This window comes from Cyprinus carpio, chromosome A2 (assembly GCF_018340385.1).
Source record: "Cyprinus carpio isolate SPL01 chromosome A2, ASM1834038v1, whole genome shotgun sequence".
Lineage (NCBI taxonomy): Eukaryota > Metazoa > Chordata > Actinopteri > Cypriniformes > Cyprinidae > Cyprinus > Cyprinus carpio.
Genome location: NC_056573.1, coordinates 3,136,641 through 3,158,023, shown reverse-complemented (window position 1 = coordinate 3,158,023; position 21,383 = coordinate 3,136,641). Strand labels below are relative to the sequence as shown.

General features: G+C 37.3%; 2 protein-coding genes across 4 annotated transcripts; both read left to right on the top strand.

The window, feature by feature from the left end:
- The first annotated feature begins 409 nt into the window (after window positions 1–409).
- LOC109100036 lies at window positions 410–9,918 on the top strand. The gene is made up of 17 exons (XM_042769346.1): window positions 410–569; window positions 768–1,569; window positions 1,702–1,863; window positions 2,872–3,292; window positions 3,872–3,987; window positions 4,072–4,097; window positions 4,383–4,423; window positions 4,545–4,583; window positions 4,772–4,901; window positions 5,035–5,194; window positions 7,378–7,501; window positions 7,861–7,895; window positions 8,279–8,342; window positions 8,434–8,468; window positions 8,553–8,616; window positions 9,413–9,492; window positions 9,586–9,918. Exons 1-16 carry the CDS (start codon window positions 561–563, stop codon window positions 9,483–9,485), a joined length of 2,301 nt encoding a protein of 766 aa, XP_042625280.1. The 5' UTR covers window positions 410–560; the 3' UTR covers window positions 9,486–9,492; window positions 9,586–9,918.
- A 514-nt stretch (window positions 9,919–10,432) lies between these two features.
- On the top strand, window positions 10,433–19,560 carry LOC109054726 (glycosylphosphatidylinositol anchor attachment 1 protein-like). Of its 3 annotated transcripts, none has more exons than XM_042769335.1 (13): window positions 10,462–10,527; window positions 11,564–11,747; window positions 11,823–11,993; window positions 12,053–12,164; window positions 12,360–12,507; window positions 13,498–13,599; window positions 13,735–13,931; window positions 14,544–14,740; window positions 14,852–15,005; window positions 16,379–16,450; window positions 17,431–17,627; window positions 17,698–17,868; window positions 18,719–19,560. In XM_042769335.1, exons 2-13 carry the CDS (start codon window positions 11,674–11,676, stop codon window positions 18,960–18,962), a joined length of 1,839 nt encoding a protein of 612 aa, XP_042625269.1. In that variant the 5' UTR covers window positions 10,462–10,527; window positions 11,564–11,673; the 3' UTR covers window positions 18,963–19,560. The 3 variants fall into 3 exon arrangements, with proteins under 3 accessions (XP_042625252.1, XP_042625269.1, XP_042625260.1); XM_042769326.1 differs by having other exon boundaries at window positions 10,466–10,527; window positions 11,823–11,987; window positions 12,049–12,164; XM_042769318.1 differs by having other exon boundaries at window positions 10,433–10,527; window positions 11,643–11,747; window positions 11,823–12,164.
- The last annotated feature ends 1,823 nt before the right edge of the window (window positions 19,561–21,383 follow it).

Sequence of the window (21,383 nt, the reverse complement as noted above, 5' to 3'; positions counted from 1 at the left end):
TTTAATAAATTAATTTTCTTATATGCAACATGACATGTTTAACTGAGATGTTTCATTTATAATAAATACAACCTGAAATCCTTTTCTGATTATAATATCCTAAGTGGTTCTGTGACTGTTTTCAAGCTAAATAAAACCCTGCTCTGTTGAAGGCTTGGCTCATGAATATTAATTACGTTGAGTCGCCAGGTAGTCCTGATTGGACAACATAAAGCATAAAGACGTTAAAACCAAGAGCGGGCGCCAGTAGCGCTCAAATGAAATAATCCTCGAGATATATATATTATATAATCATGTAGATTATTTTATTTGTCCACTGCTGGCGCCCGCTCTTTAACGTCTCTATTTCATCCAATCAGACAGGACACCAGTCGACGCACACGCAACGTAATTAATATTCATTAGCCAAGCCTTCAGAAGAGGAGGATTGGTTAATTCGTAGCCGGTTTAATCAATCAAAGAACAATGTTTCGCCGTCTAGACGCGTTCTGCGAGGTTTTTTGAAGATATTATGTAACATTTATGCAATTCGCGTTTGGCCAAGGAGAATTTAAACCAACATGGAAGAGGTAAATAAATTGTTTGGGATGAACAACAAACCCCTACTAATAAAATGCGTTTTATGCGTGTGTTTTGTTTCATGTTGTTGTACTTTATTTTATATTTAAACACATGATTTTCAACAATACTGCACTGTCCCTTGAGTTGTATTGGTATGAGCTTAAATGTATATTTGTCAATCTGTTCTCTTTATATGTTGGCTGTAGGAAGCCTGCACCGATTTCAAATCCTTAAGGGCAAAGTTTCAGGAAGAGATCCAGGTGAGGCACAGACCTGCGGTTCCTGAGAAACCCAAGCGCCTCCTGACCTCTGCTGTAGGCCGCTCTGGTCTGATAACCACGAGTGTTTCTTCAGCTGTGGAAACCAAAACCGCGGGTCAGCCCCGGGTCATTTTGAGAGAAGACCTGAAAACAGCTTCAGGAAAACGCCCCGTGTCTTTCCCAAGCACAACATCTGGAGAAGCACTCAGCAGGCAGTCACTTAAAATGTGGCATTTGCCTCTCGTGATGCCGTTTTCAAGCGAGCCAAAGCATGACTCTTCAAAAGGAATCACCCCGCCTCTTAAATGCATCATGAATCCAATTCCTACACCTTTCAGCTCAGCCAGAGCTTCGGTGTGTGGCAGAGAAATTGGTAAAAATGGTCTGGGGCTTTTGAAAAACAATGGTGCTTCTAATGCTCAGATGGACGAGTCCACCCTAAAGAGTGCAAGTTCAGACGCTGTGGAGGTCCAGGAGACTGTGGTGTCTAATCCTGGATCGCTAGATCGTTCAGCTTCACCTAATGATTCACTGACAGATTCATCTTCTGGAAGTGTTACTCATTTCTTTGACCAGCATGTCGTGAGCACACTAGAGAAAGCCAAGAGGAAGCTCTGCCACAGGAACCTGCTGGTGTGCAGCAGACCAAAGGGCTTCTACTTTAGTAAAGCAGCAGCGCAGCATGCAGAAGGTCCTGAAAGTTGTCACCAGGAGACTTCTCCATTGAAGATTAATGGAACATCAAAGAGTAAGTTGCAAATCTTTTGCATGGATGCATATGAAGCTTTGCAATTTCATGCATGATTAATAAAGTAAAGTTACTTTAATGTAAGACCTGATGAATTTGTCTTTATTTCTTACACCTGTTTTTGTGCCTTAGCTGCCATCACTGTAATGGCGCTCGGTAGAGCATGCAGACCTCTTCCTGATCTGGCATCCCTAGGCCCTTCGCCCTCAAAGCCTCCAAGACCCCCACATGTGGACCTGAGCAAATATAAGACTGGATTTCACATCAGTGACCCAAGCGAAGCACTTACTGTTGGTTTGTAGAAGTTCATTCACCTCCTTCTCTTCTTTTTTTGATGTATTGTTCCTTGATTTTTGCTCATATATCAATTAAGCTCAGTACTAGACTGGATACTGTGTTTTTGAGATTAATTCTCTGCAGTAACAACCCTGAAATGATTGAAAAAGTGGTTAAAAACCTTTCTCAGCAAGGCTGCATTCATTTGATGAACGATACAGTAATATTGTGAAATAGCATTAGAATTTTCTGTTCGCATACATCTTTATAATAAATTAAATGTATTTCTGTAATTGCAAAGCGGCCATTAATCCAGTCTTCAGTGTCACATGATCCTTCAGAAATCATCATCAGAATGTTAAACACATCTTTTGTTGAAAAATGTATGATATGCTGTCTTTCAAAGATTGAGAGCAAGTAATATTTAAAAAAAAATAAAAATTAAAGGAAGAAATTAAGACTTTTATTCAGCAAATTTGCATTAAGTTGATCAGAAGTGACAGTAAAACATTTATAAAGTTTTAAAGATTTCTTTTTTTAATAAATGCTGTTCTTTTCAACTTTCAATTAATCCAAAAATCATGGTTTCCACAAAAATTCTAAGCAGCAAAAACGGTTTCCAACATTAATAGTGAGAAACATTATTAATAAGTGAGTGTTAATATCAACATTATCCTTCAGAAATCCTTAGAAAATTCAGCTACTGTATGCCATCACAGAAATAAATTGCATTTTGAAACATGTTTTGAGAAAGTTCTTTCAAGGTGTAATAATGTTTAATAATGTTTTACAGTATATTTGATTCAATAAATGCAGCCTCGGTGAGTGTAAGAGAAATCTTTCCAAATTTTGGACCAGCATTCGCACCCCTACTAAAAAAAATCAGTTAGGCTCACTGTAGGATGTTAACAGTTGACAAAATATCAGCTCGCGGCATTAATACACTGAAGAATGTGATCTCTGTTAACAGTTTGGAGCACAGCTGGTCCATTCAGAATTATTTACTTTTTTTTTTTTTCTTTCCAGGATCTGCACCCGAGCCTGAGATTGTAGCCTCTGCTAATGCATCACTTGATGACGCAAGCGTACCTCCCCCCGAATTTCCAGATTTTGACATTTCTGCACCAGAAGCCATAGACAGTAATGCCATAAATCTAGCGGCCCTTGATTTAGAGGCCACTGAGTTTCCAGAGTTTGATTCGTTGCCTCCACCTCCTCCGCTGCCAGATGAAGACGATGGCCTGCATCCACAGGCTGTTTTGGTCCAGCATTGTCTGAGTAATTTTGGTCCGAAGAGCACGCAGTCAGAAGACGCTCTGTGTCAGTCTTTAGAGGATGCCTTAATCTCGGCGTCTGCTTCAGAAGCAGTGACCTCTGACCTGAGGACGAATGGATCGCACGCCTCCTTCAACCTGAGCGCTGAACAACAACTTCCCTCAGAACCAATGTAAAAACATACGTTTGTCTGGTTATGTGGGATGTTCCTGAAATAGTTTTTATGAATTGTATGACTTTAAAGGTTGTATTCTCTGTAATGGTCATTATACTGCAATCAAGACGGATCAGATATGTGACCCTGGAGCACAAAACCAGTCTAAAACCTGTCAATTTTTCAAAATTGGGATTTATACAGCATCTGAAAGCTGAATAAATAATCTTTCATTGATGTATGGTTTGTTAGGAGGACGATATTTGTCTGTGATACAACTATTTGAAAATCTGGAATCTGAGGGTGCAAAAAAATCTAAATATTGAGAAAATCATCTCTTTAAAGTTGTTCAAATGAAGTTCTTAGCAATACATATTACTAATCAAAAATTAAGTTTTGATATATTTACAGTAGGAAATTTACAAAATATCTTCATGGAACATGATCTTTACTTAATATCCTAATGATTTTTGGCATAAAAGAAAAATCAATAATTTTGACCCATACAATGTATTTTTGGATATTGCTACAAATATACCCCAGAGACTTAAGACTGCTTTTGTGCTGCAGGGTCACAAATGTTCTTTTTTTCCTCAGTTCTTCTCAACAAAAGCGTTTCCGTGAAGCCTTTGATAATGTTTATGAGGATGTGGAAACAGTCCCCAGGTTTTCTTTTGCTCAAAGCTCTTATAAGTGTAAAGGAGCTCCTAAAAGTGAGTATTATGCTAGCAGGACTGTTTAATTTACAGAAAACGTATGGTTTAGTGAAAATGTGATCTATGTGTTTTCCCTTTCAGATCCATATGCCGATAACGGCCATGTGGTGAGTGATTATTTCTAATAATTGGTATTAAGTTATAGATATAGTTTAGTTTACAATGTTTAATCTATAATATCATTTACAGATCAATTTTATGTTTGGTATGTTATGTAAGACAATTTTGATTTTAATAGACTTATACAATAACTTGTTCAGAAAAGTAGGAATGTATTTCTGATCATGGACAAAGTTTTTTTGTTCTTAATGTGTGTTAGTCGATGCTAATGATCTTAACACTTAATGGATATTAGTTCTGTTGATCTCTTTTTTTTTTTTTTTTTTTGACAGAAAGAAGAAACATGGAGGAATATACGGCATGTCACTCAGTGGTTTGTCAGCATTTATTTCACTCTAATCTCGTCTATAAACGGAGGATGAACTTGTATTCAGGTGCAGTCCACAGTTTAAAAAATATTGAATGTACTTTATTAACTTTTTTCATTTTTGAAGGTCTAATGCAGCTGAAGATCAAAATGGCCAACATGATAGGTATTATGATTTTTGTTTTTTGTTAAGTGAACTCAGCAATGTCTTGCCTTGACTGCCATTGTTTTCCAGCAAAAGTGTTTTTGGATTTATAGCCAATAATTTCCAGCTGGTTCCAGATGTAAAAGAAAATATGTATTTGAGCAATTTTGTAAATGGGATGTCCTGCTAAAAACACGTGATTCTTTCAGAAAGAAGCTGAGCCCTGATCATCATGAGGATAAAGAGCAGAAGAAGAAAGAGAAGCAGCGCCTGGAGAAGGAGAAGAAAGAACAGAAAGAGAAGGATAAAAAGAGAAATGAAATGCACAAGAGATTTCAAGTGAATTCAAATGCATACGTTAAAGTCAGAGTTAATGCACGCTGTGAATGTCAGCACATTAGACACAAGCACACACATCTAATGCAGTGATGTGCGTTTCAGTGAATGTAGATCCTGATGTGTTTCTCGATAGATCACTGGCCTGGAAGAGCCCATGTATCACGCCAGAGTGCTGGCGGACAGCAAACTCCGGAAGTACGACCTGCCCGTCAGACGTGGAGATCTCATCAGCATCATCCAAACGGTCAGCTGCCCCAAGGGCAAATGGCTAGCCAGAGACGCCAACAACAAATGTGAGACGTTCCTGAAGATCTCTCTTTAGGATGAATTAGGTTCAGAAACAACTAAGCTTATCTGAGCTCACCCTAGAAAATCTCTGACATGGGTTCATTTAAAGTCACTCTTGTTGCTGATACAGCTTCACTCGTCTCACTGATGTACAGTAGAGGTGTGGGGAAAAAAATGGCGTTATTTCAGTGTTTTTCTAAAGAAATACATACAGGTGCATATAAAAAAATGCAATACAAAAACATGCAAAAAAAAATTTTTTTTGAAAAGTAATTTAATTTTGTAATTTAATTTAAAATTAGCAAATTTTACACACAAACTGAAATATTTCAGGAGTATTTTGTTTTAATTCTGATGGTTACGACTTGCAGCTTAGGAAAATTAAAAATTCAGTATCTCAAAAAATTAGAATATTTTCTCAAAGATCAATCAAAAAAAGATTTACAAAACAGAAATGTTCAAGATCTCCGAAGCAGGTTTAATTATGCACTCAATACTTGTTTGGGGCTCCTTTTGCAGGAATTACTGCTTCAGTGCGGCGTGGCATGGAGGTGATCAGCCTGTGGCACTGCTGAGGTGTTATTGAAGGAGTTATTATCTTCCTCTTCACAGTACCCCATAGATTCTCTGTGAGGTTCAGGTCAGGTGAGTTGGCTGGCCAGTCAAGCACAGTAATATCATGGCCAGCAAACCACTTGGAAGTGGTTGTGGCACTGTGGGCAGGTGCTAAAGTCCTGCTGCAAAATCAAATCAGCATCTCCATAAAGCTTGTCAGCAGATGGAAGCATAAAGTGCCTAAAATCCAACACCAGCAGAGGTCACTGACTTTGGACTTGATAAAATACAAAGAACCAACACCAGCAGACGTCACGGCACCCGAATCATCTCTGACTTCAGAAACTTCACACTGGACTTTGGATTCTGTGCCTCTCCAGACTTCCTCCAGACCTTGATTTCCAAATGAAATGCAAAATTTACTTTCATCTGAAAAGAGGACTGTGGAGCACTGAGCAACAGTCCAGTTATTTTTCTCCTGACCCCAGGTGAGATGCTTCTGACGTTTTTTTCTGGTTCAGGAGTGGCTTGGTTCTTGGAATGTGAAACCTGTAGCTCTTTTCCTGAAGACATCTGAATGTGGTGACTCTTGATGCGCTGTCTCTGGCTTCAGTCCACTCCTTGTGAAGCTCTCCCAAGTTCTTGAATCAGCTTTTCCTGACAATCTTCACAAGGCTGAGGTCCTCGTTGTTGCTTCTGCACCTTTTCCTACGACACTTTTTCCTTCCAGTCAACTTTCTATGAATATATTTGGATACAGCACTCTGTAAACAGCCAGCCCTTTTAGCAATGACATTCTGTGGCTTACCCTCCTTGTGGAGGGAGTCGAGGATTATCTTCTGGAGAACTGTTGAATGTTCTAAACTAGCCCAAGAGGTAACCAGTATTTATACTCAAAATTAATCAAACTAATCAAGCTCAAAATGGAATATTCTAATTTTTTGAGATACTGAACTTTTAATTTTCCTAAGCTGTAAGTCATAACCATCAGACCTAAAACAAAACACTCTTGAAATATTTCAGTTTGTGTGCAATGAATCTAGAATATAAGAAAGTTTGCTTTTTTAAATTAAATTACAAAAAATAAAGAACTTTTCCATGATATTCTAATTTTTTGAGATGCACCTGTATTAGATTTGATGGACTTTCACGTTTGCTTTGTGTTTGTTTGTCCTGGAGCTTGATCACTGCCGCGGTTAAATGCATCTCTGAATACTTTCATGATACGAAATTGATGTTATGTTTTCAGAACCGGACAAAGCGTCTGAGATGTAGAAATATATCTGCATTAGTGTGAATGCAGCCTATTACAGCTGCCACTGTCTATGATCTCATCAGTAATAATCAAACCGCAATAAAGAAAAACCATAACTGTAATTGTCTGTAAACTTTCTGATGCTGAAATCACTTGTAATTGTCTTTTTCCCCCTTTATATTTGCTTGTATGTTTTGAAGCTATATTTATTTGATTTATTAATTTGTAATCATTTAAAAAAATAGCCTGCTTATACAGTTTTATTTAAAAATGCACAAAAAAATTGATATAATCTTGATGCATCGTGATATCGAATCGTGAAACCATTCACACCCCTAGTAGGCAGTCAAATGTCTTCATTCTGTTTTCCTGTTATAGATGGATACATATCCGTGATGAATGTGGAGTTGAACATTAAGGAGATGCTTGAGCTCGGAAAAAAGGTATCACAGGCTTCCTGCCGAAGCCAAACCAATGGAGATGAGCTTAGTGTCAGCAGCAGGTAAAGAACAAGACGAGCCTACGGTACAATGGACAACATATTCATACCTAGAAAACCATGCATTATGTGCATTAACTAACCAGTAGACCATGGATTGGCTGCTTGGGTTAATATCAGTAATATAACAACTTTTTGGCTAGTGACAGGACACCTAACCCTAGCATATGCACGTCATAAATGTGTATAGTTTTTAATTCTTAACTCGATTATGGATAATCACTATAGTGACTACAAGGAATTCAGTGTTCTTACAATGTTGCTCCCCAAAACTGAAGTGTTACTTGTTGCATCTCAAGATAAAATTGAAATTATTCTGTTAACTGCAACAATGGCAATTTTTAAATGTGTTATATTTGCAGGTCCTCTCATCAGAATCCTGTGTTTACAAGCAGCTGTAAGTTTCCTCCTTTATTTTTTCTTTATGAAGTCACGCTCAAAAGTATTGGCACCCCTGCACTTTATCGAACTCAACAAATGAATTGAATATTTTATCTTAACTTAAATATTATACTCCCCACATTATATTAAAAAAAAAACAAGACCATATCATAATTTTTTTTTTTTAGTATTAGTACTTTTCACTTTTTTTATGCATCAAATACATAAATATGTAGATACCAGACCATGTTTTAATTTCACTTTCTGGATGAAACTGTAGATTTGAGAAAAGTGCATTGGCGCCAGTATTTTGGGCTGCCACTGCAAATGTCAATACATTATCAAAAAATGTGCATGCGGTGTATATTTAGCTCGTTTCTTTTCTATGTGTTCATCCAGTCTCCGATGACAGTGAAGAATGGGTGTATGAAGATGACACGTTGTCACTATCAGCTGAAAATCTGTGAGCCTGAACTTTGCTTCATAAAATGGTTTTGAACCGTATTCATCTGAATTTTACGCAGATCTCTAGACTTGTATTTCTCTCGTTCTAGGAGTCAGATCAAAGCTACCTCTATGGCTGAGATGTGTAAGTATGTGTTTCTACTCTCTCAGTGTTGAGTATTTCCTTCGTGTTTCATGGTTGTTCGTCACGTTTCCCATCTCTGCTCAGTTGATAGCAACTCTTCTGCTCATCATCCTTTCAGCGACTGGAGTATTGAAGACATCCAGACACAGTGAGTAGTTTGACGCTACAAATAATAACCACAGCTGCATAAGCATGTGTTTGAGTCCTATCTGTACACAAGAATATTTAAAGACAATTCAAAGAAATATTCAGTAGCAACCAAGATATTTTCATGTGCATTGTTCTTCACTTCTTTCATTGAACATTTGCACCTTTTCCAGCAGCACTGATGATAAAAATGCTCTCCCATTGATTGCTTACTGGTAATGATAATCATGTATTTTTGTGGTATCTTCTGAGCTCTTGTCTCTTCCACTCTTCCCTAATTAAACCTGTTTTTTTAAAAAACACAGAAAACCCTGAAACCGCGAATGCTATTGGATTTTTGCATTTTAAATACTACATCTCCACAATTTCTAAAAGTTAATTTCTAGTTTCTTATCTACATCCAGTTCTATTATTTCTTATATTCTTTCATTATTATCTTTCATGTCAGTATATTCCCCTACTCCGAATGGAAATGACATATTTAGCTTTCTGAAGTCATGTTTATTCACTGTCTGTTACATGTGATTCATTGTGATTTGATTAATCGTGAGATCTTGCAGTTTTATAAAAAACAAAACAAATCTAACTTAAGCTAGAATTGATTGACAGCACTATATATTTTTAGCTTGTACACTAACATTCATACAATTCTCATACGCTGCTGCTTTAAAATTGCCCAGCGTAGAACCTCCATTCTGTCTTATTTAATAATAGCCACTAAATAATCAAGTTTTACACCGATAAGCCTGGCTTGTGTGATCGTGTCTGGTCTTTAATGAGCTCTGTGTTCGTGACAGCGAGGCAGAAAGCTTCCAGTTTGCAGACGTTGATCTTCTGCCACCTCCAGCACTTTACGCCGACTCTCTGTGAGTCCGTGGTACGTCTCAGCACGTCATCTGATGCTTACAGAATCATTACTGGAACCAGCAATACATACTGATTTATAATGTATTTTTTTCTCTCTCCACAGTGACTTAGATTGTATTCTTGACCAAGGACATCCTCATTTCTTCAGGAAGCAGTGTTTGAAAACTAGCTGTCTAGCGCTGGCCTTTAGTCTTCAGAGATCATCAAATCAGACTTGATTCTCAAATAGATGCCAGCTTAGTGGTTTTAATGATGTGAGGGTGTGGCACTTTTTCATTTCAACTGTTAAATTGCAAAACTGAAGCTATTTTTGAAGGAATTGAGAGTGACTTTAGTTTTGCGTGCTGTCTACACAATGCACATTGGAAGTTGGTGGATTGGTTACATGTTTGTTTAATAATGAAAACACAACTTGAATGGAATAAACGGATGTGAATACAGCAGTGAGTCTGACCACTTTACTCCTTAAATGATAAAAGGGTTTACGTTATGAGCTATATGTACAGTTTTATGTCATTCTCTGCTGCTGCCGCACTATTTTTAGATATATTCCAAGATATAATTAATTTAAATAATTTATCTATAGAAATAAATGTGAAACTAAATATGTAAACGTATAAACAAATAAATTTACTAAAAGCAAATTAATACATGTGTGGCTAAATTGTATGAAAATAAAATACAAATTGTCCATATTGAGTAAAGAATAGATTTTTGTCATTTACATACTCTTATCGGCCGATTTTATTTTTAAAGCCCCGCCCACTTAGGGTCACCGGAAGTTGGTCCGCACGCGTTACTTCCGACCGAAACACGGAAACGCAGCAGCGTGAGCTCTGAATGAATGAATGAATGCGGTGCAGCTGCAGATGGAAGTGTATTTTAAGGTTTGCTGCACCTATATAAGCTCTATTTTTAACAAAAACGTTTATATGCTTTAGTTTATCCAAACGGCATCACACATGCTGCGATTGTTCTAAGCTTGTAAAATGTGTTTTCTTCGTCGCAGGAGATGAAGAGATAATCAATCATACTGATACTTCAGGTAATTAATCTTAATAATGCTACAATTCTGCTCATTTTAAAATATATGTATATTTTTAATTTTACTGATTTGCCGTGGAAGATGATTTGAGGTGTTTTTGTTAGCATTTATTTGATCAGAAATACAGAAAAAAACTATTAGTGTGAAATATTATTACAATTTAGAATAATGTTTTCTATTTTAATATGCTTTAATATATAATTTATTTCTGTGATGTGCAGCTGTATTTTTAGCATCATTACTCCAGTCTTCAGTGTCACATGATCTTCAGAAATATTCTGATATGATGATTTATTACAGTTGTGCTGCTTAATTTTTTTTTTTTTTTTTTTTTTTGGGAAGCTAAGATTTTTTTTTTTTTTTTTTTATTCTCTTTGAAGAATAAAGTTAAAAAGAACAGCATTTATTTAAAATAGGAATCTTTATTATCACTTTTTAATCAACTAAACACATCTTTGCTGAATAAAAGCAAGAAAAGAAAGAAAAATACAGTTCCCAAACTTTTGAACGGTAGTGTATATTCTAACAAAAGATTTATATTTTGAATAAATGCTATTCTTTTTGGCTTGTATTCATTAAATAATCCTGAAAAAAGTAGCACAGGTTCCAAAGAAATTCTTAAGTTTCAACACTGATAATAAATCATCAATAGAAAAATATCTCAAAATAACATGACACACAAAACACTAGAAAAAATACTCAAAAAACACATCCACACAACACAAAAAAAAATTTTTAAATAAAATAAAAAAAAAAAAAAAACAAATCATACTTATTAATAATATTTCACAATATTAAGTTTTTCTTCTTCTGTATTTCTGATCATATAAATGCAGCCTTGGTGAGCAGAAGAGACATTACAAATCTTACTGATCCCAAATTTTCAAACACCTTATATTAGTAAAGAATGATGATATATTTTTAAAAGCATTGCTTTGTAAAGGTATGTGTCTATCCAGAAAAACAGAAAACACAACCCTAACAAAAAAAATACTCCATGCCACTTAACACAACACCAACAAATACTCGCTGCCAGGTTACTGAACACTTCACCACTGATGTTGAAGTCGTTATACAGTACTGCTGAAGATGAAGATATCTTGATGTTGTATCAGGTCTGTTGGAGCAGAGCAGTAGGTCATCATCATGGGTCTGTTGTCTGACCCGAGTCGCAGGAAAGTCCTGACCGGCCTCCTGACCCGCCTCAACACACCCATATGGTAGGTGTTTCACCTTTGAGATCATCACAGCATGCATCTTGCTCTGCTTACTCTGTTTCTCTGTTTCTCTCTCAGTATTGTGTGCTACCTGGCTGGCATCGTGTGGTTCATGGGCCTGGCGTTCGAGCCCTTCACGCTGCGCACGTACATGTCGGAGAACGCCATGGGCTCCACTATGGTTTCCTCCGGGGAGCGAGCACTGTCCCTCGCCAAGGAGTTCGACGCTCACAAAAGACAGGCCTACGAGTGCCTGCTGTGTGATTAAAGCAGGGTTAGTCAGTAATGATGCTGGTTTGTTTCTGCAGCGGGATGCCGGTGGAGTGGTTAGTTAAAGCGATGCAATCCAGAGGACTGGAGGTGTTCACCCAGAGCTTCTCCCGCAAGCTGCCCTTCCCTGACGAGAACAAGGAAAGATATGTGAGTGTGTGCATATCAACACTATTGACCCGGAGCTGTTTTTTGGAATACTGTACAGTACTATGAAGAAACTGATATGTAGGCGTTTAGTAAAATTCAAGACTGAAGTCGCCTTCATGCTTTAACTTCTCAAGAATGAAGAGAGAATGCCGTACTGTTGAATATAAACGTGTTTCGGGCTCGTGTTTCCTGCAGATGGTTCGAGGCACGAATGTGTACGGGATCCTGCGAGCTCCTCGCGCTCCTCGGACAGAGGCTCTGGTCATCTCTGCTCCCTGCAGTCCTGGAGACAGTAACAACCAGGCGGTCGGCCTTCTGCTGGCCCTCGCGCAGTATTTCAGGAGTAAGACACTTCATGAGCACATCCCGTCAACGTTTAGTTCAATCAGCGACGCATGACAAAGTTACAAAACCGTGGTTTGCATTTAAACTTCAAATTCAGCAGTTTTTCCTTCTCATCTTTTGAAATTCCATGCATTTTTCCCGAATTCCAAATCCTTGTATTATAGGATGCATTCGGGATGACTGTACATTTATCTGAACTTATACTCTTAAAGCTTTCGGTTTTAGAAAAAACTAGACAAAAAAAGTTCTGGTCTGAGGTTTAACAGAAGTCCGAGGTATTGCCTAATAATAACACTTCATAAAAGTATCAATTAAATATTAATAAAACTTTTTTCTGTAGTGCCTTGAAATGTTGCATCTCAGAGTTTGGAGATTGAGGACTTGTTATTTGGCTTGTTGAATACTTGGAGCATTTAAGCGATTTAAAGGTTTTTATGTAATTTAGTGAGTAATGCCACAAATAAAATGACTAAAATATTCACATTAGTGTAATGAATAAAAAAATAAAACAATGAAATTAAATTATGCCTTTGCGATAACTGTTAATTATCCTGGGAATACAGTGATTAACTATTTTTGACCAAAAAATATTCCTGCATTAAATCTGGCAAATATTCTTGAACAAAAAGTTACGTAGAGTCTCTTTATGTTTGTAATTGTTGTAAATGTAATGTTTTGGTTGAATAGTTATACTGTTTTTAAAAAAAATTGCAATTAGTAATTTACATTAAAGTATCCTGAAATTTTGAATGGATTAGATGATGCTAAAATACAGTTTATCATAGTTTTGATAACTTTTGATGATAGGACTTTATAATGATGATATTTCTGAAAACTAGTTCACAAAACAAACACAGTGGATTATTCCTAGATGGAAGAGAAGTCAAAGCCAGCAGTAGATTCGAGTCTGAATCTCACTGCTGGGGAGTTTTGTTTCAGTTTGCTGTGGTTGTGTGCTTTAGTTTTTTTGTCCTCTTGTTCCCCAAAGACCAGGTGTACTGGGCCAAAGACATCATATTCTTGGTGAACGAGCATGATCTGATGGGCACGCAGGCCTGGCTGGAAGCCTACCACCACACTAACATCACAGGTGTGTTATTGGGGAATCAGGAAATGAAAAATTACCTAATGACCCAATTTCATAACTGCACTCATTCTGTCCCTTCTCTAGAATAAACTGCAGGTTCTGTCTGTGGTTATGCTTTGGCTCCTCCCTTTTATTCAGGAATGGAGTACTCGCCGCTGCAGGGTCGCGCGGGGTCTATTCAAGCCGCCCTCTCATTGGAACTCAGCAGTGATGTCATCACCAGCCTGGACCTGATTTTAGAAGGACTTAACGGTCAGCTGCCCAACCTGGACCTGGCCAACCTCTTCTATGCCTTCTGTCAGAAGTTAGGAGTGCTGTGCACCATTCAGGGAAAGGTAGACAAAACAATCTGACATGACATTGTCATTTTAAGTGATTTTTAGCTTGCTAAGCATTGAAGACGATCATTTCTCACTGAAATATTTTCTGTGACCCTCCACTTGTTCCGAACCTTTGACTTTCTTCTTTAAAAAATAAGAGATTTTGAAGAATGTGGGTACCAAACAGTTGATGTTAAAAAAATAAAATAAAAAAACCCTATGGAAGTCAATGGCTACCGTCAACTGTTTTGTTAACAAACATTCTTCAAAATATCTTCTTTTGTGTTTAAATGAAGAAAGAAACTCTTGAGGATGAGTATGATGACAGAATTGTAATTTTTGGGTGAACTGTCCCTTTAAGTCATCACAAGCTAGCTTTGATGTAACAGTCAGAATTACTGAAATGTATAAAATTCATGGCAATAAATTCACACTGTGGGTTTTATTTGTCAACCAATTAGCTTATAAAATGTAAACATTAAAAACCATCAAACTGATCCAAACCGGTCCAGATTTGACCCACTTAATCAGAAGCAAAACCGCCCAATCTGGCAACACTGTCTCTGCTGAAACTGTCTTGTGTGACACTTGTGTGATATCTCAGCATTGTTGATGCTTGTGTGTTAGCTGCAGAGGAATGACTGGGACACGGCTGAGGGCTACACGCACGCGGCGCAGACCATGATGCTGATGGTGCTGAAACAAGCTTGCGGACGGTCCTGGGGAGATCACGGCCTCTTCCTCCGCTATCACATCGAAGCCGCTTCTGTTCGAGGCATCAACAGTTTCAGACACTACAAGACGGACGCGGCCACCATCGGCAGGTTGGTTTTGTATGACACGAGAGATCAGCAGACAGCCATTTCACTTTAAGAGCTAACCAGTCAAACCCTTCCTGATCTTCTTTGAATTCAGCTCTTCTTCTCTAACCGCAGGTTGCTGGAGGGAATGGTCCGTAAACTCAACAATCTCCTGGAGCGTCTCCATCAGTCATATTTCTTCTACCTCTTGCCTTCTCTCTCTCGGTTTGTCTCCATTGGCTGCTATATGCTTGCGTTCGGCCTCCTGGTTGTCATCTTACTGCTTCGAGTATCCTTTCCAGGACTGGGTCACAGATAAAATGAAGTAAAAATCGAATTTAAAAACAATCAAGGCAGATTTTCCATTCTTTTAAAGACTAAATGAGCACAAGGAAGACTAGAACTAATAAACAGAACTGATGCAGATAAATAGAAACTCTTGGAGGTGTAGTATTGATTAACGAATCATTGAAATCAAATACAGGTAAAAAACAGTGTGGATTTAATTGAATTTGCTCTGTTAGAAAGCGTTCAGAATGATCTATATTGAGCTGAAGGCAGTGTTGTATATCTTTGTATGAAAAAAAGTGCTGTCACATTTACTATTGTTTGGGAATTTTTTCTGGGAAAAATCCAGTCATTTTAATAGGAATTTTGCATGAGAGCACACGGAGTTAACGTTGCACTTGAAAGTGACTTCTGTGTATGAGCTGTACTTCATTATATTGCTGCGTTTTTACCTTAACCCCTTAACTGTCACCCCCCATTTTTTAAAATAGGCATTAAAGTGCACTATCCAAACTATAGACCTAAGGTTGGTCTCTTTTTAAAGAATGGAATTTTTTCAAAAATTAAAGTTTTAATTAAATGTAAAAAGTGTAAATAAAATGTACTGTAAATGCGCTATATTTATTTTATTTATTATAAATATTTTACATAACAGGTTTTACTCTAAAATTGGTATGAAATTAAAGCCTTGTGTCTAAAGTTATGTTCCAAATTTGAAGTTGATATGAAAAAAATTGAGGTTCCTGTGAGAGTTTATTTAGGGCGTCATACCACAAATAGCCACTGGGAGCCACCAAAACTCCTTTGAATTTTGTTTAATTAATTTTTCTCTAGATTTCTCTGCCAATTTTACTTCTATCTCAAAATAACCACCAAATATGGAATCCTGAGACTCAGACCTTTCCAATGAAATGTTTGTTGCCAAGATTATAAAACGTTTTGATTCTAAAAGACTGTAATGCATTTTGTAATATGACACTTGACTCCGCCCACTAAGGGGGAGGAGACCACCATAAGATTTTAAAGTACCATTTCCATGGTAACACAATGTCCGATTTCAAAATGGTTTTCACAGGATGAATCTTGGGCTTCTAAGCTTTCAAATGATATATAATTTATGATGATTACTAAAAGATTTTATAGAGAAAAAGGACAACAAAAAAAAGAGCGCCAAGCGTCCCACAGGTGGGACGGTGGCAGTTAAGGGGTTAAGGCTTGTAGATCGATCCATGTATTTGCATGTTTATAAATTGTTGAAGTGAATTATTGACTTTTTCTGAACTAAACCCTTGGGACATGCAGTGTTTCAAAATATAACACTGTTTTTAGCAGACTAAGCTGATGTGTTTGTTGGAATCCTTAATTTGGCTGCAGGCGCTGGATCTCTGGGTTCACCTGGGAGCACCTGCTCTGGCAGCAGTGGAGGGAGTTACTGAAGCTCAGCAAGTGAGTCTTGTGCTGTTTAAATCTACACCTAAAGAAGTTAGTATCTGATAACTGTTTTAAACGGGAGAGTGGGGTAAGTTGTTGCACGCTTTGCTTAGGTCGTCTTCAAGGCAGAACAAGTGAAAGTTCTCTTTCAGGATATCTGTTATGAAGTAAAATTGCATGAAAGCATCTGTATCTTGGTCTGCGTTACATCATTTGTTCATATTAGATGTGCTGCGCTTCTGAAATGATGCCAAGAGCTAAAACCGTAAATTAATTCCTGTTAATGTTTATGTAATAAAGGTTATGGCGTTAATAGCAAATGATAGATTGAACTGGAAACACTGCAGAATCAAACAGAGGTCTTGCTCCGTTCTGCTAAGAAATGCACACTTTTTATGATCCGATCAGTTCCTGATGAATAAAATTCTTCCATGCCTATTTTTTTTTTCTCATTCTGTTTCACCGTAAGATGTCACATTATGGAAGTAAAGTTCTTTAACCCTTGTGTTGTGCCAAAAATCCTTAACCTGATTCGGTCAAATTATATTTTCACCAAATCTTAGATTCAATCTTTTTGTTAACTTGTGTTCTTCCGGTTAGCACGGGTTTGTGTTTTGTTTGTAACTGCCTCATTGATCTGAACTCATGCACATCAGGTTTTGAGTGAACGTTGCCGAAATGTATCCACAAATAAAGCTTTTTTCACTCAAAACTGAGATGCATAAGCTCAGATCTATGACGTTTACAAAAATCGGTTACAAATGAAATACAAACCTGTGCAAATTGAAGAAAAATCCTGAAACGGTAGTGTGAGCAAAGCAGGTAACTTTCAGTCCAGTGCAATAACAATAAAAAGCATTTAATCTCAACATGAGGGTAATCTCTCTTTATTTTTATTAAAACAAATGAAGATCTATAATTAACAATCTGATTCAGTGATGGAAGCTCATTGCAGATGTTCCATGTTTACATTAGTTTTCTCCGTCTCTCTGCAGCCGTCCGGTCCGGGTGTGTTGACGGTGTTGACCCCGGTGGTGATCAGTCACCTGACAGGTGTGGCGCTGTATCTACTTCCTGTTCATCTGCAGGAGATGGCTGTGGAGCACTTCCCGGTGTCTGAAACCGAAGCTGTGGTGCTCACTGCAGTAGCCATCTACACCGCAGGCCTAGCTCTGCCGCACAACACACAGCGGTACACACACAGACTCATCTGAACGCAGTCTGTGTGGTGTCAGATGTTTATCATCATGTGTCTGTGGCAGGTTGCTGTCTGGAGAGGGCACGGAGCAGGGCTGGAAAGTGCTGAAGCTGACGGCTCTGCTCTATCTAGCGGTGCTGTTGGGCTGCACAGCCCTCATTAACTTCTCTCTGGGGTTCATTTTGGCCGTTACGCTGGTGCCGATCACCGCCAGCATGACGCCGCACATGCCCAAGTGAGCACCTTTCAACAAATAATCCTTGGTCAAGCATGCTCTGAATATAATCAGACTCAATGTTGGTGAATATCAGACAATTTGTTGCATCACAGTATAAGCAAATCTTTTTACTGAAACCGAGAGACCCACTGGCCATTATAATGAACATCAAATTTGAAAGCATTCCTCTGTAATATATGCATCTCTTGCAGCTGATAAAACACATCGTTGGAAAGTTCTGACATTCAAGGTTCCACATTAGGTGATTGTTTTTTGATAGAAGTGATATTGTGACAGAAGAATGCATCTTTTTTTATTTTTTTTGTATATCTCATAGAAACCTCAATTTTTGTGATATCAACTTCAAATTCGGAACATAACTTGCGTAGACATATGGCTTCGATTTAACAGCAATTTTAGATTCCAAAATATTTATTTTAAATAAAATAAAAAATGTTTAGTACAGTAAATTTTCTTTCTTTCTATAATTTTTTTTTTTTTTTTTACACTTTCATTTTTCACTTTCACTTCAGTAATGATCTGCTGGGTGTCGTCTTTAAAGGTCTGATTCCAAAGTATTCGTAAATTTAAAAAAGAGGCATGACAGTTAACAGGATAAGTATTATTGATTTGTGAGAAACCCTTTCAGTGCCATTACTGTAGGATAAAGTGTTATTGATTCTGTATGAGACGTGACTCATATGAACACAGTGTTTCTGTCACACAGTCAATAAATTCTCACGTTACGTGTTTATTTGATTACGGTCTGTGGTCAGTGATATCACCGTGTGAAACTGTGTCTGTGGTCTCATATTAAGATGAGCCTCTAATCTCACGTCTCTTGCTGTGTGTTTGGTCTCTCTGTTAGGGCTCTGAGCGCACTGGTCATGGTGCTGCTCAGTCCTGCCTTCACCGTCCTCTACTGCGTCTTCATCTACCAGGAGCTCATCGAAGCGCCCGTCAGCGTCAGCGAGGGCTGGATGCTCTTCCTCTCGGTCATCTCGCAGGGCATTCTCGATCACGCGCTCTACGGATCACTCGTGTATCCACTCTTAGCCCTTTTCATTTATCCCTGCTGGCTAATGTTCTGGAACATTCTTTTCTGGAGTTAATCATTCTCAGATGTCTTAAGTAGCATCCAATGGAGCTGTTTTTGAAATAATGCCACTTTGTGCCGATCATGAAGATTTATGGTCCATCTGTGGGCTTTATCTGCTGTTAGTGATTGGCGTTAGGAAGATCTACGAGGATCCAAATAAAGGTCAGATAAAGAGGATTTAATAGTGTGTGAAGGGGTTTACATGAAGACATATGTAGGACAGAAATAATGAATTGAAATAAATTCAGGTTTTTTATACCAGATGTGTTGACATAATTGTTAATTTTTTTTTTTTACCTTATAGTTTGCGTAGTTTGGCATTTTGAACTCTGGTGTACTGGAAGCTTATATTTAATATGGTTTGATATTCATAATTATACAAAAAGATTGTTTGTTAACTCAAATGAATTCTTAATGAAGCCCTTGCAGTTTAGTTCTCTGTGGACATTACAAAAGGCGGAAACGAGAAGAACACAAGACCTTAAAGAGCAAGTTTCCAAGACTTTGATGCATTATTCAGTTTGTTTCAGGCAACACTGTATTCATATGCTCTGATGAACTATGCACATAGGTCTTTGATTATTAAATGTGATTAAAATAACTTAAAAATATTAAGTGTCACCGTTAGTGCTGCTTATTTGTGTGCATTTATATTAAAATCAAGCTTTCTCACCACAAGTTAATTAATAATATTAATAAAACCTTTTGAATATTAATACAAAATAAGTTAATAACGACCACATTTAGTATTAAGAACACCCAAATATTGGTAATAACTTCACAGCAACTTAATATATATGCACTGCAAAATACATTGAAGATGGAGCAGGACAACAGAGGTGGTTTGAAATATGTTTGACGTTCTTAAAAACAGCTGAAAGCCTCTTGGGAAGAGCTCTGGCTTGTGATCCCATCTCATCCCACAAACTCTATAAAAATCTATAAGCTTAAAGCCCAAAAAAGGCTCATGGCGTAAGAGTCTGAAAAACAATGTGACAGAACAGAGACGTCCTGATTGAAGTGGATTGAAAAGCAAAATTGTGTCTTATAAACTTACGCATATGTAACCTTGGTTCCCCAAATAAGGAACGTATTCTATTTGTTTTCTCGAATAGAAGAAAGTCTAGAGTCTCTACACGTGTGAATACATACATGACACGTGATAAAACATACAAGATCAAACAACAAAAAAAACAAACAGTGCCACCAAAGGCATTAAATGTTTTAAACACACATGCAAGCTGCCACAGATTAAATGGGAATATCTTGAAGTTTAGATGCACTAGGAAATATATGTGCGTGCCTTACTTTGAAGCTGATAATAAAGACATGATGGGATGTATTTATATTTTTTGGCTGAACTCTCCACGGTAGTTATTCAAAAATGATGCACACTTCTCACATGCTGTCCATTTTCAATTAATGAACCGTTTTTAACATGCAGAAAGAAACTCGAGATAAAAATGCCACTGGGTTAACAACTTCAATTGAGAAGCCTGTGGAATTACAAGCAAGCAAGAAGTAAATAAAAATGCATTTTGTCTTGCTATCTTTTATAGATATGGAATTACAAGCAAGCAAGAAGTAAATAAAAATGCATTTTGTCTTGCTATCTTTTATAGATATGGATTTGATAGACAATGGCTGTATCATAGAGTGTTATGTTTTTGAACAATCTCTCATAAACACTGTTATAAGTGGTGCTCATGCAGAATATAACACACAAATCCAGTGTCCTTTGGCAAGACACGCTTGTTTAGTTTGACTGTGCTGCTACAACAAATATTTTTCACAGTTAATACAAATCCGTTCAGGAATGTCATAAAAACAGGAAGCCCTTCGTTGAGCTGCAGCGACAAAACCCTTTATGCTTGTGTGACCTCAGAGGTTACAAAACTTAGAAAATAAAATAAGCAGCACTGGCTATATGAGACTTTTTATCTCATTCTGAGAGGGAAGAAAAGTTGCCATTGAAAGACTTAGAATGGGACACTTACGTTAACATTTTTATTGCAATCAGTTGTCAAATCACATGAAGCCTGACAGATCTCACGCTTGTGAAACAACATCTCATGTTGAAAGGCATCAGCTTTGGCTGCTGACATTTATTGTGGCACTGATTCACTGTAAGCCTTGTTTTCACAAACAATGTGCACAGACATTTGATTTATATTGTTAGGCTATTTTAACATGTATTTTACTACCACAGATCTTTTGATTTATATTGTTAGGCTATTTTAACATGTATTTTACTACCACAGATCTGACAGACTTTTGTTAGTGTTAAATATAGAAAGAGAATACACTGACTTTGGTCATCCCTTACGAAAAATAAGTTTATTCAAGTGTGCTATTAGTATACTTATTTTAAACTAAAAAATAGGAAAGTATGCTTTTAGTTTACTTTTTATATACTTCTCAGAAATGGGTTTTA